The sequence below is a fragment of the Nicotiana tabacum genome, chromosome 7 (genome assembly GCF_000715075.1).
Source record: "Nicotiana tabacum cultivar K326 chromosome 7, ASM71507v2, whole genome shotgun sequence".
Classification (NCBI taxonomy): Eukaryota; Viridiplantae; Streptophyta; class Magnoliopsida; order Solanales; family Solanaceae; genus Nicotiana; species Nicotiana tabacum.
Window position 1 is genome coordinate 98,741,439 of NC_134086.1, and position 16,005 is coordinate 98,757,443.

At 36.9% G+C, this 16,005-nt stretch overlaps 2 protein-coding genes across 7 annotated transcripts in view; one reads left to right on the forward strand and one right to left on the reverse strand.

Moving 5' to 3' along the window:
* Position 1: 1 nt before the first annotated feature.
* LOC107781763 (uncharacterized) lies at positions 2-5,769 on the forward strand. Of its 6 annotated transcripts, none has more exons than XM_075217388.1 (12): positions 2-303; positions 976-1,060; positions 1,195-1,246; positions 1,350-1,370; positions 1,452-1,505; positions 2,293-2,343; positions 3,901-3,963; positions 4,064-4,132; positions 4,252-4,290; positions 4,390-4,506; positions 4,650-4,742; positions 5,223-5,769. In XM_075217388.1, exons 1-12 carry the CDS (start codon positions 222-224, stop codon positions 5,517-5,519), a joined length of 1,023 nt encoding a protein of 340 aa, XP_075073489.1. In that variant the 5' UTR covers positions 2-221; the 3' UTR covers positions 5,520-5,769. The 6 variants fall into 6 exon arrangements, with proteins under 6 accessions (XP_075073489.1, XP_075073490.1, XP_075073492.1 ...); XM_075217389.1 differs by having other exon boundaries at positions 4,067-4,132; XM_075217386.1 differs by lacking the exon at positions 2-303 and adding an exon at positions 405-630.
* A 1,952-nt stretch (positions 5,770-7,721) lies between these two features.
* Positions 7,722-16,005, reverse strand: part of LOC107781762 (protein ARABIDILLO 1-like) — a 33,225-nt gene continuing 24,941 nt past the window's right edge. Inside the window, exons 6-12 of the mRNA XM_075217392.1 lie at positions 13,825-13,912; positions 12,911-13,005; positions 11,982-12,045; positions 10,883-11,058; positions 9,074-9,295; positions 8,508-8,592; positions 7,722-8,407 (exon numbers count right to left, since the gene is read on the reverse strand). Coding sequence (XP_075073493.1) covers positions 8,231-8,407; positions 8,508-8,592; positions 9,074-9,295; positions 10,883-11,058; positions 11,982-12,045; positions 12,911-13,005; positions 13,825-13,912 — 907 coding nt within the window. The 3' untranslated portion in view covers positions 7,722-8,230. The remainder of the gene's footprint in view (positions 8,408-8,507; positions 8,593-9,073; positions 9,296-10,882; positions 11,059-11,981; positions 12,046-12,910; positions 13,006-13,824; positions 13,913-16,005) is intronic.

The following is a 16,005-nucleotide window of genomic DNA, read 5'->3' on the forward strand; positions in this document are numbered from 1 at the left end:
CCTACTAGTTCGCACTTTTGATCTACCAAACTCTTTTCTTTTTCTTTTTCGTTTTCTTACTTCATCTAACCTTCTCTTCCCACGTTTTTTCTTGACACTATTTTCAGTTTTGTGTCAGTTCTTGGAACAATTAGTAAGCTAGTGAATCCAAGATTTATATATATATATATATATATATATTCCCCTTTTAAAACAAGATTAAAGTTGTTGGGTCTTTTCCAATGAACTTCATGTTGATATTTACTCTCATATTGACCCTTCAGTCAATCAATACTTATTCTCTTCCTTTTGTTGTCTTTCATGGTAAAGCAAAGTTCTCTTCTTTTATATTGCCCTATGCGTAATGTTGTTTTGTGGGACTGCTCATTTTGTTGAATAATCTTGAAAATAAGGTGTTGGAGAATATTTATAGTACTATATAGCTTGAGTATTGTACTCATTTGTAGCGATTAGTTGCCTCTCAGCTTCTCTTGGAAGGGGAAATTTTTCTGTTCTATACATAAAAGAGCAGGTCGGTGCACTAAGCTCCCGCTATGCGAGGGGTCCGGGAAAGGTCCGGACCACAAGGGTTTACGCAATCTTACCCTGCATTTATGCGAGAGGTGTCGAACCCTGGCAGCAACTTTACCAGTTACGCCAAGGCTACGTTTCATTTTGTTCTATCCATAGTTTGAGAAAATGTTGTTTCCCTTTTTATATAAAAGCCTGAATGAACCATCCAAACTTTTGTATAATTGAACTTAAGAAGAGCATATAAACGTGGAAGAGTCAACAAGAGTAGAAAAGGTTTATTGGTGTTGTGTTGATATGGATTACAAATTACTTCACTGTGCCTCGGTTTCCATAGGAACATCTAGCAGTCACCTCACTTTCTTCTTAAAGCATATATAATAGGAACAACAATTATTTATTGGCCAAAATTATGGGATTCTACATTGTGTAAATATCTTGAGATAAGCAATGTTTATATATCAGGAATATCAGATAAATGCAGCAATGAAGGAGTCAGCTATTTCACTGAGCTTCTAAGCAACTGGTCTGGCTCTCCAGGATATTGCATGTAAGCATTAACATTATCACTAAGTCAACATACTCTACGATCAACTTGTTATAAATGATGATTTCCCCTTTAATTTTTAACTTAACTCTAAATAAACTCCAAGGGTAATATCTGGATTTTTTCTGTTTGCACAGAGAAATAGGTAACGGAGAATGGGACTCCTGGTTTATGCCTTTTACCAAGCAGGTGACTTCTGTTCATCAGCCTGACTCTGCTCTCCTCTGATTCATCATCTTAGATAATTAAAGAAATAATGATGATTAATATGCTTCTTATTTTTCCTTTGTAGGTAGACATTGCCTGTGATAAGGTAGACAAGTAGTTTATACTGTTTTTTTACCTGATCTAACTTCAATTGTTTCAGTCTGATTATTCCTTTTTCAAGTTATAGGTGAAGGAAATAGATGAGCTTAGTGAGGGTTACCACATAATCGGTCTCTCCCAGGTAGAGAACTTCTGCACCCTGAAATATTCATTTCCAATCCTCAAGGAACCTGTCCTGAATCAACAATATATAAGAGTCAACTGTAATGCTCACCTTTTATTTCATTTTTAGTTCTTACAATTTTTGTTGCAATTAAAACCAGTTTCCATTAACTCGGGATAAGATTGTTGTTTCCACAATCATCAACATGATATTTCATTTAGACATGGTCAGTGGACCACTGTTATTGTAACTAAATGTATAAAAAGTTCTGTTAGGTTCTTAGTAGCACTTGTCGACCTTTCCTCTTTTACTTCCCATAGATTTTCACTTCTTTTCCTCTTAGCAGACCAAGTCAGTCTTCAGCATTGAGAACTTAATTCTTAAATATGTAAACTTTTATGCTGTCTATTTTCAAAATCTTGTTGCAAAGCCTCGAGGCAACTGCTTTTTAGCTTGAACTTTGATACTAAATATTGTAGAAGGAACTAAGCTGTTGGAGTTTGATAAGAGTCTAGCTATCTCAGGTTTATATGATATAAAAAAATATTCTTTCTGTTTCTACATAAACTATCAATTTCACATTGAGAAACTCAGATGCTCAGACTCACCAAAAACTGCAGCACATTTGTCTCAATTAATAAGATTGCTGGAAATGACAGCATTATATGTATTTCAATGAAGAGTGCTTAGAATTTCCATGCATAATTTGATCTCCTTTTTTGATAATCCTATAGAACCCTTTTCATGGTAGCGTTGTTTGTGTCCATTTCTTTTGGTTTTGTGACTCCTCTCTTCATTTTATTAGGGAAACATGGTTGGCAGAGGGCTTGTTGAGCTCTGTAGTGATGGACCTCCTGTAAGTTAAAATCTTTGATCTAGCATTTCATGTATTATATCAACTAAAATGGAAGTTTCTTTATACAGCTTCCCACAGAATCCCCCCCCCCTCCCCCTCGAGGCGGACTTATATGTTATAGCGAGGGGCCACCGGACCCCGTAAACTTCGGCAAACATCTGGTATATGTACATAGATATACCTTGAAATAGTTAATTTAAAGCACTTGGCACCTTTATCACTAAAAGCCTTTAGGGGTCACTGGTTGAGTAGAATATTGTGCTCCCGTCGTGTAAAAATCCTGAGATCCCCCCCCCCCCCACCTTTTTAAAATAAAAGAAGAGGAAAGCGCACACACCACAGGAAACCAATGAAAAGATGGAAACTACAACTCGTATATTCAAGACACACACACACACACACATATATATATATATATATATACAGTGGCGGATCCAGGATCTTGTAGTCGTGGGTGCTCCGCCTCTTTATCTACAGTTGTTACGGTCAGAGGCGGATGTAGTGTTCTACCGACAGGTTCAATTGAACCCATAACTTTTTACGTAGAGTAAAATTTTATATGTAAACATTCAATAAAATTGCAAAAATAGTGGATATGAACCCATAACTTTAAAAATATATATAATGGGTTCAGCGCTTAAAACCTTAACAGTTAAACCCATAGAGTTTAAATCCTGGATCAGCCTCTGGTTACGGTCACAACATATAAGTGCACAACTACGTCTTATCCCACGATGGTAAAAATATTTAACAAATATACTAAAATTAATATTATAGTTAAAAGATTTAATTTATTCACGGTTATCCCTTGCGATTTTCATTTTTTAAATACACAATAAGCAAACAAATATCATTTTTTGGTTATTTTACGTTTATTTTCAGAATTAACCTTCAGTGCAAAACTATTATCTTTAGATTGAACATAAATTGAATATTTTTAATTAATTACAAAAAAATTTAAACCATATTACCAATTTCCTTCTACAATCGCAAAAGATGGAGTTTCGTCAGCTTAGGTTTGATGGGGTTTGGGGGAAAGAAATTAAAAAAAAAAAGCAAAGGCACTTAAAAAGAAAAGAAAAACATGAAAAAGACCATTCATTTTTGGAGCCGAATGGGCCACGATATTGGGGAAGAAAACAAAAAGAGAAAGAAGAAAAATTAAAATGAAGCAAATAAAATTAAAAGAGGAATACAAGTACTGAAGGGATTATTAATATCAAAATGGAAAAAATATTTTTAGGGATTCGATTCTGCGACTGTTCCATCTAGAGATCTCTCAAGTGCACTTTCTAACTAACCAAAGCACCCACCTGCTTATTTTGTTCCTGGGTGCTTACTAAAATTATTTGTTAATTTAATACTAATTGTTTACATAAAATAATGGTTCCGCACCAAAAGCAATGGGTGCTAGAGCACCCATATGGCTCCACGTGCATCCGCCCATGACTTTAGTACTTTTACTTTATTATAATAAGTATTATGTTCCCTTTGCAAATATATATTTGTATATTTAATATTATGTGAATATTCATGGTCTCCTAATATATGTAACAGGTGAAAAATCTTATATCTTTGGCTGGTCCTCATGCTGGGATAGCTTCTGTTCCTTTCTGTGGTGTATGTGCTCTTTGATCCCATTAACTAACAATCTTTAACTGCTTCTTTGGTTATGTTTTGGTGGAAAGATAATACTAGTGTCTATTCTTTCCTCTTTTAGCAGTCAGGTTTATTGTGCATTCTAGCTGACTCTTTGCTCAAGTTAGCAATTTACAGCAATTTTGTACAGGTCTGATTTTTTCTTTGATATACTACTACTATGCAGTCCCTTTATTTTCTCATCTTTTTTGTTCTTTTCTTTTCCCCTTTCCTTTTTTGGAGTTGATTCTCATATCAATGCAATTGCAGGAACATCTTGCTCCTGCAGGTTACATTAAAATCCCAACAGTAAGTTATGTGATCATAAAAAGTTCTTGTTTATTGTCTAAAACACTATTAGCTTATGCTCTCTCAAATATATCATTCTATCCTATTTGATCATTCCAGGACATAGCTGACTACAGAAAAGGATGTAAGTTCTTACCAGTAGTTAATAATGAGATACATGGAAATTCTACTTTCAAGAAACGCTTTGCAAGCTTGGAAAATTTAGTACTTATTATGGTGAGCAGGGAATTCTCTTCTTATCTGCAACACAATGATATCGCCTTTTAACTCTTCATCTAAATTTTGTCCATGCACCAAAAAGTGTTAATCTGGAAGATCAAAGAGGCTCATAATCTTTTACTTCTTTTTATCCTTATCAGTTTGAGAAAGATCAAATTTTGGTACCAAAGCAAACCTCATGGTTTGGGTATTATCCTGATGGTTCCTGGAGCACTGTTTTACCTGCTAAAGAGGTACTAATATGTGACATTCTACGTGTCAACTTGACTCCCTTTTAGGAATATGAGAGAGATGTTTCACTTTTTTTCCTGATGTAAAATCAATCAAAGTTTCATCTTTTTAGGAGTTTCTTATCTTGATTGTAAAATCAATCAAATTTTCATCTTTTGAAAGGGGGAGCCTTGGCGTAACTGGTAAAGTTGTTGTCATGTGACCAGGAGGTCACTGGTTCAAGCCGTGGAAACAGCCTCTTACAGAAATGCAGGGTAAAGTTGCATATAATAGACCCTTGTGGTCCGGCCCTTCCCCGAGCCCGCGCATAGCGGAAGCTTAGTGCAACGGGCTGCCCTTTCTTTATCTTGAATAAGTTGGAAGTTATCAATTGTATTTTCTTATTCAATTAGTAGTGTTTGTTTAAAAAAGCAGTAGAGCCTTTTATGTCCTTGATTTTCTGCAAGATATTTCCTGATATTATTATATGATTATGTATGTAGACAAAGCTCTATACAGAAGATTGGATTGGTCTGAAAATTTTGGATGAAGCTGGAAAAGTGAAGTTCTTGAATGTATCTGGTAATCATCTTGAAATATCTACTAGTGAAATGAAGAAAAACATACTGCCATATTTGGTGGATAATGCATCCACTACAGTGACTACATCAAGATCATCTGATCTATGGCCTTCGTCTGTCCGGAATTTCGACGATAAATTGAATGGTGTTGGAGAAGAAATTCTCGAGCTGCATACTCATGTTGAATCAGTTAGCTTAAGATCATGGACATTTTGGTAGGGGAAAAGGTAAACAATGAAGAAAAACCAAGATCAGGCTCTTGCCTTCAGCTCATTCCACGACCTGATTTTTTTCCTTGTATATGTCATTTTTATCTCTACTATTCATTGTATAACAACATGAAATGTGTTTGCTAGCTCCAAATTAGATATCACCTCAGTTGTATGAGAAGAGCCAAGGCTAGCTTACTACATATCAGTTTTCTACAAAAATTCTAATCTTAACTGGTGTAACTTTCTTGCTGTTTTAACCTTGCATTTCTCCTCCTCTTTTTAAGAAGTCCTAATGAATGGACGTGGTAGGCGATCAATTAAAATGGTGACACCTTGCAATATGGGCAAATGCAACCATGACAAGCATAACTCTGGGACATGTTTACTTTCTTTTATACTTTTATATTTACGGGTAGAGCTGTCAATATAGGTTTGGCCCGTTGGATCGGTCCAACTCAGCATAGGGTTGGACTAAAAATTTTGGAGCTCATTTAAAGCCCGTGTAAGTTGGTTAGGCTGGGCTGAGCCAGCTCTATTTGGTGGCTATGGTTTTCGTTGCAGTGTTTCTTCCCTTTTTATTTCAAAAAATCAAGGGAGTAGGGGAAGGGAAAAATAAAATTACGTACGGTAAATTATTTAATGTTAGTGAAGTGTGAGACCCCCTACATCTCCAGTATATCCCAGATTTCGAGATTTTACATTGGTCTTATCACTGCTCAGTGGTGGCAAAATAGTTAAAGAAAACAGTTACTCACCTATATTATCCATTAAAAAATAGGTTTGGATAATAAACTTTTTAAAAATGGGTCAAATATGAATAAGAACCATATTATCCATTTTCTAAATTGATAACCAATGAGTTTAACTTTTACATTTATAAAGCATCAAATTGAGGGTTCCTCAAGTTTGGGAAACTAGAAATTCTCTCAAAAGTGATCGTATTCAAGAAGTCATGGATAATATGGTCTCATATTATCTGCCGGTTAACCCCCTTTTTATTATCCGTATTAAATATGAGTCGGGTCAGATAATTTGTCCAATTTTTTATTACCCGTTTTCAACCCGAACCATATTCGATCCGACCCCGCCGTTTGCCACCTAGAATTGTCAGGTGCATCGGAATTCAAAAGGTTAGATTTTTTTTTTTGGTTGAGCAAGTAATGGTTTGGATCAACTAGAAATATTAACCAACCTAATGGAAGAAGAATCCTTTTAAATTTTTTTATTTTATGGATGATGCTAAAATACATGAATATAACTCTATTTCACAAAACTAACTGGAATTTTTCTGAAAATGGAAAAGAACAATGAATAGTTCACCTCAATTAAATAAGTAATCAATGGTCATAGGTAGAGTACTTTTTAAGCTTCATTTTCCTTCTTTATTCTCCAGACATTATTACATATTTAAATTTAAAAAGTACCTTTGAAAGTCCTGTTTTGGGTTGAGAAGTGAAGAAAATACTAGGTTTGAGTTGCAATAAGACTTAACCAGCACCAATGAATAATTAATTATGAACTACTATACACTTATAGCCCGTTTAGCCAAGCTTCTAAAATCAGCTTATTTTGATAAGTGTTTTTCTCAAAAGTACTTTTTAAAAAGTGTTTTTGGTGAGAAGTAATTTATGTTTGGCTAATTAATTTGAAAATCACTTTTAAGCAGTAATTAGTGTTTGGCCAAGCTTTTGAAAACTGTTTCTAAGTGTATTTTTCTCAAAAGTGCTTCTTAGAAAAATGCTTTTGGAGAGAAGTTACTTTTTTCTGCTTCTCCTCAAAAACACTTTTTTTCCTTCCAAAAGCTTGGTCAAACACCTCAATTTTTGGCCAAAAGTGCTTTTAGCCAAATAAAGCACTTTTGGCCCAAAAAAAAAAGCTTGGTCAAACAAGCTATTAGTATTGTATGGCCATTTTACCAATGCTAGCCATTTAGAATTAGACCACTTATCTTGGCCTCTAAAAGCTCAGTGGCCCTTGGATATTCACTTTCATAAGTTGAAGCTAACATTGCAAAACTTTGTTTAGCAGTAATATATTTTTGATAAACGTATTTGGGCAACAGCAAACCCAGTATATTCCCACAGGTGGGGTCTGCGGAGGATAGTGAGTATGCAGGTCTTACCCCTACCTAGTGAAGATAGAGAGGCTGTTTGAAAACGTATACGGGCAAAAAGGATAAAACTTAACATACTTGAAAGACACCATCAACTTTCATCCAAACCACCTTAAAACACAGCTACTATATCATAGAAATTCTTTGAAGTGTTTGTACAGAAATAGTCAGCATGCTAATGTCTCTGCAAATCTATAATGTACAGGTATTGAACAAACTGCCAGGGTAAATTAAAATACAAAAACTGAAAAATCAACTGGACTTCGAAACTAACGCCTGCCAATAGATCTATTAAGCCTAAGCTTAAACAGACACAAATAATGACGAAAATAACTAATAAAAAGGAAGGGGAAAAAATCACACCCTATATACCCAAGAAATAAAACTAGAAGAAACTCACAAGAAGGCAGACATTTGGGTAGAAAAATAAGAAGCCTTTGCCTCTTCCCAAAAGCCAGCACCATTAGTTTCAGAACGCTAACACAAACTGGAAGCATAGTGCCAATGGCACCGAGAGGAGTATACCTACCACTACTGCTGAGTAAAGTGCCAATGGCAATGGCCGCAATGCACAAGCCTAGGATCATAGTAGTCTTCGTCAGGCCTTAGTTTGAGGATTCTGTATGATGGTGCTCCAAGTTCCGAAGTACAATCCGTGCAAAGATTTTGGCTTCGATAGGGGCACTGGCTGCTGCTGCAGCAGCACGCAAAATCCTTGATGCTCCGGTATTCTGCAATAAGCGGACGTGATGTTGTGCATGCCGACCACCTGGGATTGTGAACTAGGAAAATGTAAACACAAGATCAGTTAAGTTACCAGTTCAAAGTATAAAAGCTGATATCAGAAAAATGGCAGTGTCACTCTCAAAGAGAATCATTTACCTGAAGAAGGGCAAATGCAGCACATGCTTTGAGAATAGAAGAAGAATTTCGTAACATCGTAACAAATCTTCCAATCTCAGCTCCACTGAAGAGGTAGTTTAAGGAAATCATTAATAAAAAAAGGCAGAAGGATAGCTAAGAAAATTAACGAGGGAAAAGAAGATGAAGATTCAAAAAGGCAAGAGAGAATATTTGGGACCCAGGGGAGTTGCTAAAACAGTTAAGCACCACAAATTTCGATCTTGCCACGTCACAACATGGTGAAATGAAGCAATGTGTTGAATTTCATAAAATTGACTCAATAAAGTTTTCTATGTTGCTTCCCCAGGAAATGTACAGGCATTAAGCCCTAGGATTCTCGATGAGCTAGAGACGGCCACCTTTTTCAGAGAGTGAATGATGCAGACTGCTGACGCAGAAAATTACACACACGATGAGATTTTTATGACAAGTGAGCTTATGTGTACAAAACATCTTATCAGTAAGTATAAGATAAAAAAAATTCAGAAAAGGATAAAGAGAGGGAGAAAGAGAGAGTTGAGGGTGAGGGGAGGCAACATACATACCTGCACCTTAGATGACCTGCTTCATGAATACGAGCTGATTCTGTAACTTGAGTTAATGGTGCAGGGGCAGATGATGCAGCAGCAGCTGAAAATGCTTGTGGATCAGAAAATGCAAGGATGAAAGCTTCAATGTTCTTTAAAGCCATTCTTCGAGCTCCATCTAAGTTTACACTCTTAGAGGTGCTATCTGAAGAAGTTCCCACAAGTGCAACTTCATCCATTCTGTCAGAAAGAGGAAATGACATTTTAACTTTTACGCACAAGGAAAGAATGTATCAACGTTCCAGAATGCCTCAAATCATTTCTTTTTCCCTTTGACAAGTGAGAACATCTCAAATCACTTTGTTCAACTTTGTTTTCCTATTGCAAGCACCCTTAGTGAAGCAGTTGTATTTTAAAGATTTCAGCTGAATCCTCTTGGCAGTATGTCCTCTCCCCGTTTGAAATCCAATTACAAGAGTTCCTTTTTTGTTTAGCCTCTCCCATGGAGTAGGTCCATTGTCTATTCACAAAGTTTTATAGAACATGAAAAAGAAAATTTCTGAAAGCTTGAACAAATACACTGATAAACAGAGATTACACAAAATTTATTTTGATTCTGACAATTGGATGCACATGCGGAACAATGACACGTTTTGAGAAACCTACCTTAAATTTTACTGTAGATGCAATATTCAATCAGATTTTACGTTCCAAGAAAAAAACGGAAGAGCAAAAGCATGAAGAGGAGGATGATTTCACATTACCCAGCAGAGTAAGCAGATGAACCACGATTCTGTTAACCGGTAAAAATATACAACAGAGGAACATGTCTATCTCACTTTTCAATATACCACCTATTACCTCTATCCACAATTTTTCAATTTGCTTTGTGGGAATGCCCCATTATTTGGTCACATTTCTACAAAATAGATCTTTTCAATCATAATCATCCGTAAACTTTAAGTGGACGAGCATGATTATTGGAGATCAAAACTTCTACTTTCCTCTAAATTGTGTGAAAAAGCTACCACAAAAGTATTCTGGGTGAAGCAAGACATATACATCATAACCAATCCATATGAGAGTATTCTTAGATGGGCATAAACAGCACCAGAAGTTAACTGTCGACAAGAAAAGTCACATGAGCTTGTCCAGTGAGATTTATCACAAGAAAAGCTAGCTTCTCTATCTCCCACATGTCGTCAAACTCGCTTGGGTGACAACCGTCAAAGTTAACTAAGCCCTTGAACTCCTCTACAGGCTATTATATCCCCATTCAAGCAACACAATTACATCCAAATGAATCTCAATAACTGGTTCTCTTCAACTGAGATCTACAGAGAAGTTTTCGTGAGATAAAGATGTGCTGCTGACGGAGTTCTTTTCTCTACTACGTCTACAAGTAGCCATTCAAAGGCACATAACACCCCCCCCCCCAACAAAAAAAAAAAAAATAAACAAAACCTAGCTTCCCAGGTAAAAATCTTCAAATGACAATGCCCTACTCCTCAATCTTAAACAGCTCAGACATGAGACACCTAAGGAAGAATGGAAACTGCATACTTGTTGAGCATAATAAAAGACGAAGAGACCTTGCTCCAGTTAATTGTCTCCTCTGAAACAGCTATAGCTAGATTGGATTGCTAAATATGATGTGAAAAGAATGCCAGAAATAAATGGCTTCTGGAAAATAAATATCGTCCTAAGACGGCTCTCGTGGAAAAAAAAAGAGAATCATTCAAAAAAATCTATACTAAATAGCATACCGTATGTAGCATAGGATGCTGTTTAGTATATAGTTTCACGGATGAAGACATTGTCAAGTACCTTCCATCAAACATATAAGACAACGCCAATGCAGCCATAAAGCGTGCCATTTTTGAGACAGATGACGAACAGAGATGAACGAGGGCAGGAACCCCTCCTTCCTCCACTATACGGAAAGCATTACCAGGGTTGAAAGCAAGATTCCAGAGAGCCCCAGCTGCAGTCTCATGGACATCCTGGAAAGAGGAAATTTTAGGAATATACAAGCATAATAAGCCTCATACTCCAGAAAGCAGAAAAACTTATTTGATTCAGAGTACATGCCAATCAACAAAGCAGTGGCTTCACAGGTTAGTTTAAAACCGCTTGTAGGTACATAAACAAATGTCAAATGTATGCTACATCTACAGATCGCAGTTTAACCAAAAAAGCATCAGCGATTATGTGAAAGACGCCATCAGAACTACTACCCACTTGCAGCTCTTGTACTTGGATACTTTAGCACTTTCAAGGTGGAATTAATAACAGCTCCAGTAGCCAATATGCAACGGAAGAGTTTAGACCTAAAACTACTCCAGAGTACAGAAAGATTCTAAATACTACATTTACCTATTAAACTATGCAACTCTGAGGAACATATATTTTTATTAAAGCCTAGCCATCATTGGACAGGCTGGTTAATTCTTCTTTTTAAGCTTGAAGAGCTAGCTAACTCCGGCTAAAAAATTTCCAGAGGAAAATGGAAAAACAGTTTACCAATAAATGATACAACCTTAGATGCAAAAAAGTGATTTACTTTCCCTTTAACATAACCATGTTGAGGTGCCAAAATTAGTAGTAGCATAATAGCAAGGTACTGAGAACCACGGGTCGATCTCCCTAGAAAAGATTTCTAGCTGCCGAATCTATATTTAAATTTACAATCTGTTCTGAAACAAAATAAATATAGCTAACTGTTAAGCATGAACTTAAAAGATATACAAGGACCCAATTCAATTACATTTTGAGGAAGGGTGTCAATTGTCATAGTTCAAGAGTAGTAACTAAAATTAACAAGTCAACAAATTAAGTCTTCACAAGTCGCAAACAGCATGGAAGAGCAAGAACCAGGCAGGCAAGAAAAACGTTTCTATAGAAGCCTCACATTATAAAGATTTACCTCAGCATCAGATCGTGCAAGTGCTATAAGTGGCGCCACACCTCCTTCTCGTCCAATGGCAATACTATTGCAGGATTCAATAAATTATGAATTGGATTAATATCCAATCGAGTAAAGAGAAAGCAAATTGTGCAGTTGCAACATGGCTATAAATTTTACCATAAAGCAATAGGCAGAAACATGAAGAAATGAACTTTCATATTCAATTAGTACGTTGCAACGCTCAGGACATAGTGGTTTAAGTTATGCTCATCTCCATCCAATTTTTGTTGGCATCATGCTGTACGTGTACACCTTTCTGTTACCTACCCAGAGTAAATGGTGTGTAATGTAATATGGCAATGTTGGAGAAGAATTATTGCGGTGACCTTAGTAAGTTATGAGTTAAAAATGATTATGGGATACGAAGAGGTGGTGGAAGATAGAGTTTGGGATAGAAAGATGGGCATAATAACAAAATAATCCAAACTCAGAGATGAGGGTGGAAAGAGGTGGTGGCAGTGCCAGAGCAGGAGATCCTCTAGTTGTACATGGACTAATAGTACATTACATAATTTCAAGAAGATTTTTATGAGGTTTATCAGATGGATTGAGGTTCAAATATGGTGTCTATTAGTCCTCTTCGCATCCCCCTTGGATCCTTTTTGATAAAACTGTTACCTACCGAAAAACTAAAATAAAATAACAAAGGAAACAAACTACCTGACATACAAAAATAAATAACTACAGCTTTATTTTTTTTTAAAAAGGAAAAGCTATGATAGCCATTCAGCCTGATATGGTTCATAGATGCAGCAGGCAAATTGCCTGTACAAAGATCTTCGCAGAGATTAATAAAAGGAGAAATAGGTTCACGCAGTATGATACCTATGACAAAATAGATATACTAATCTAGCATCTGCACCAAAAAATCTAATAATTTTACAGACCTGTTTGCTTCTGAGACAGACAATCCCCACAAAGCACCAGCAGCCCTCTCCTGCAGACCAGGAGAAGCATTTGCGCATGAATGTGCAAGAGCAACCTGGCAAACAGGCAAGATAAAAGGAATACATCACTCTTCAAACTTAGAAAGGAACACGGTTCGGAATTCTAATATTCTGTAGAAATGTATGGATAAAGAAAGAAAACCATCATTTCAACGCTCATTCAAGCAAATCAAAAAAACCGAAACCGATGTGATACCACATAATTAGTATCATGTACAGCAACGGCCGGCACAGAATTTGCCAGCAGTATAGTGATTATTTAGCAAATTCAAGTCACAACAAGCAGGATTGCTTAGAAGTCAGTGATGGAGTTATCATTCTTGGATAAGGGGATTTAAAACCATGATGAAACCATGACAATTTCACCTTTATTTCCTCGACAACATCAGACTGCTAAAGCCTATTAGGAATTAATGTCCCCTTAACCAGAGAAGAAGCTTTTCTCCACTAGTTTCGACATACAATACTTGTTCCCTCAGGCATCTTTGTTCCGGTGAACAATATGGATGCTGATAATGAGTGATGCGATAATGTTGTCCAGGATGGGTCACGAACTGATGAAACCCTGACTAGCAAAAAGATAAAAGTCTAGTACCAGTATATTTAGGCTCCTTCCACTTTTCAGCTGAGCATTCTTAAACTACAAACTAGACCAAGTCAGCAAAATGTACAGTAAATTTGGGAAAATATTATCTTGTATGGGAAATCTGTGACTTGGTATGGAAACATGACACTTACAACAATTCTCAACTCCAAAGCTCAAGCTATTGCCATGTATGGAACATTGTATGTCCATAACTAATAGTTTCAAGGAAACTGAAAATAGTAAGGCCAAAACTAGATTAACACCATACCAAAGCCTCAACACCACCAGCTGCCGCAATTGCTTCACGATTTCTGTCATCAAATGATAGATTCCATAACGCTCCAGCAGCTTCTTGCCTAAATCACAGCAAGGAAAGCAAAATAAATGAGATACAAAATATACTTGTCAAAGAAAAGCAATGAGATATGAAAAATGAACCTAAGGTGACAGGTGTTTAGGATCATGAATTCTGTTTCACATTGTTTATGCAGAAAATCTGACTTTGAAACTAAAACCAAAAAAAGGTTCCATGTATGCCAGCTTGAAACTAATAGAATCTAGTAAGAGTGGAACACTCAAGTCAAGAAATTGATGCATTAACATGTTAGAATGTGCTTATATTAAAATGTGTCTAGATTTATCAAACTTGAGGTCTCCGTGTGACATATAGGTCACGGGTTCGAGCCTACTTATCAAAAAGAAAAGGTCACGAGTTCAAGCCGTGTCAGCCACTAACGATTGTGTTAGCACAAGCTGCCTACATCAAACCCCTTAGGGTCCGGCCCTTCCCCGGACCCTACGTGAACGCTAGATACTTTGTGCACCGGGCTGCCCTTTTTTTAATCAAGCTTGAGCTGGAGATCAATCTATAATATTACATACAATATTGTATATTTAAATGTAGAATAACTACTTGAGTTGTTAGACAAGTGACTAATTACTAACGACATACTCCCTATGTCCCATTTTATGCGGCAATGTTTGACTGAGCATGGAGTTTAAGAAAGAAAGACTTTTGAAATTTGTGGTCCAAAACAAGTCATAGGTATTTATGTGCCTACCCCTGCAAACAGCTCCGACATCAGATCTCCCACGCGCCGCCATGCGCCGGCGAGCACTCCCACATGCGCCGGTGCGTGAGCCTAATCCAGGCAACTTTTCAACTTTTTTCTTCAGGACAGCCTTTTCATCACCCTGTTCCGACCAAACCCTTCCTTGCAGATCTAGATTCCGACCACTTTTAGTTTTCTCCGGCGACGTGAAGCTTTTCTCCGGCCATTTTTCAATCATTTTTCATTCAGCTTCAAAACAAAATTCTCTCTTCTTCTTCTCAAGCAGAATACCATTACAGGGAGCCTCTCAACGGAGCCAAACATCTCCTTCTTCGGAATTAGCATTCACCAACTGTGATTACTACCAAACACCCTCTATAATTTTCATAACCTGAGCAACGGGTAAGTACATTATGGGAGACAGCAGGATATAATTCAACGCCGGATTCAAATCTTTTGACATCACCAGATGGAACTCCAACAAAGATATATTGTTTGAATGAGTAGAGAGAAGCCGCAACATGATGAGACACTTATCCATGGGTAGAAAGTCAATGGAATGGATTTGCTTTGTACTTAAAGAAGCCTCGACAGATCAAAAGAATTTAGTGAGGAGATGGAAGTATAAGGACCAAATGACAGAACATTTCTGCACTAGGAAATTTAACGCTCATGGAAGATATATGAGTATTCTGTCACTAAAGGGAAAAGGGAGGTCAGTTATTATAATCCCAGAGTTAGCTTTGAATGCAGGCTGGAAAGACATAGCAGCTAAGAGAGAGATTCATCTATCATGCCCCCAAGCTGAATACCACAGTACCACCCAGAAACACTGTGGACAACTATCCTTATGTCAAAGCAGTTAAGGAGAGTAAATGAAAATCCAATACCCTTCGAGAGGCAATGTCAGTACAAACAATGGAGATATCTCTGTTTTGGAACCTCCAGGAGCGGAGAACACAGGTTTACTAAAAAGATGCATTATTTGGTATTTTGGGAAAGGAATCACTGAGAAACCCACTTTAGCAGACATAAGGCGATGGGCTACTGCTTCATGGAACAAAGCATATGGAGTCAACATGTATGAAATGACTGGCAACATGTTTCTATTTGAGTTTCCGAATAGATACAAACAGATTCTGCAAGGAGATTGGAGATGGAAAAAGTTCAAGCTTCATCTGGAATGGTGGAACTACACTGCTGGATGCATTCCAAACTCTCAAATTGTGGAAACATGCTGGATCAGAGCCATGGGGATTCCTTTACATCTGTGGTCACAAAAGATCTTCAAAGAAATAGGAGATATCTGTGGCGGATGGATAGCTACTGAAGAAGAAACGGATCTCAAAAATCACCTTAAGTGGGCTAGAATTCAAATTGTTGGTGACGGCAGAAAG

Excerpts from the sequence above, each read along its gene's own strand:
- LOC107781763 (XM_075217386.1), top strand. The coding sequence starts at position 534 with ATGCGAGGGGTCCGGGAAAGGTCCGGACCACAAGGGTTTACGCAATCT. Across the intron at positions 1,247-1,349 it reads TTATGCCTTTTACCAAGCAG|GTAGACATTGCCTGTGATAA; the intron begins GTGACTTCTGTT and ends TTTCCTTTGTAG. Across the intron at positions 1,371-1,451 it reads TAGACATTGCCTGTGATAAG|GTGAAGGAAATAGATGAGCT; the intron begins GTAGACAAGTAG and ends TTCAAGTTATAG.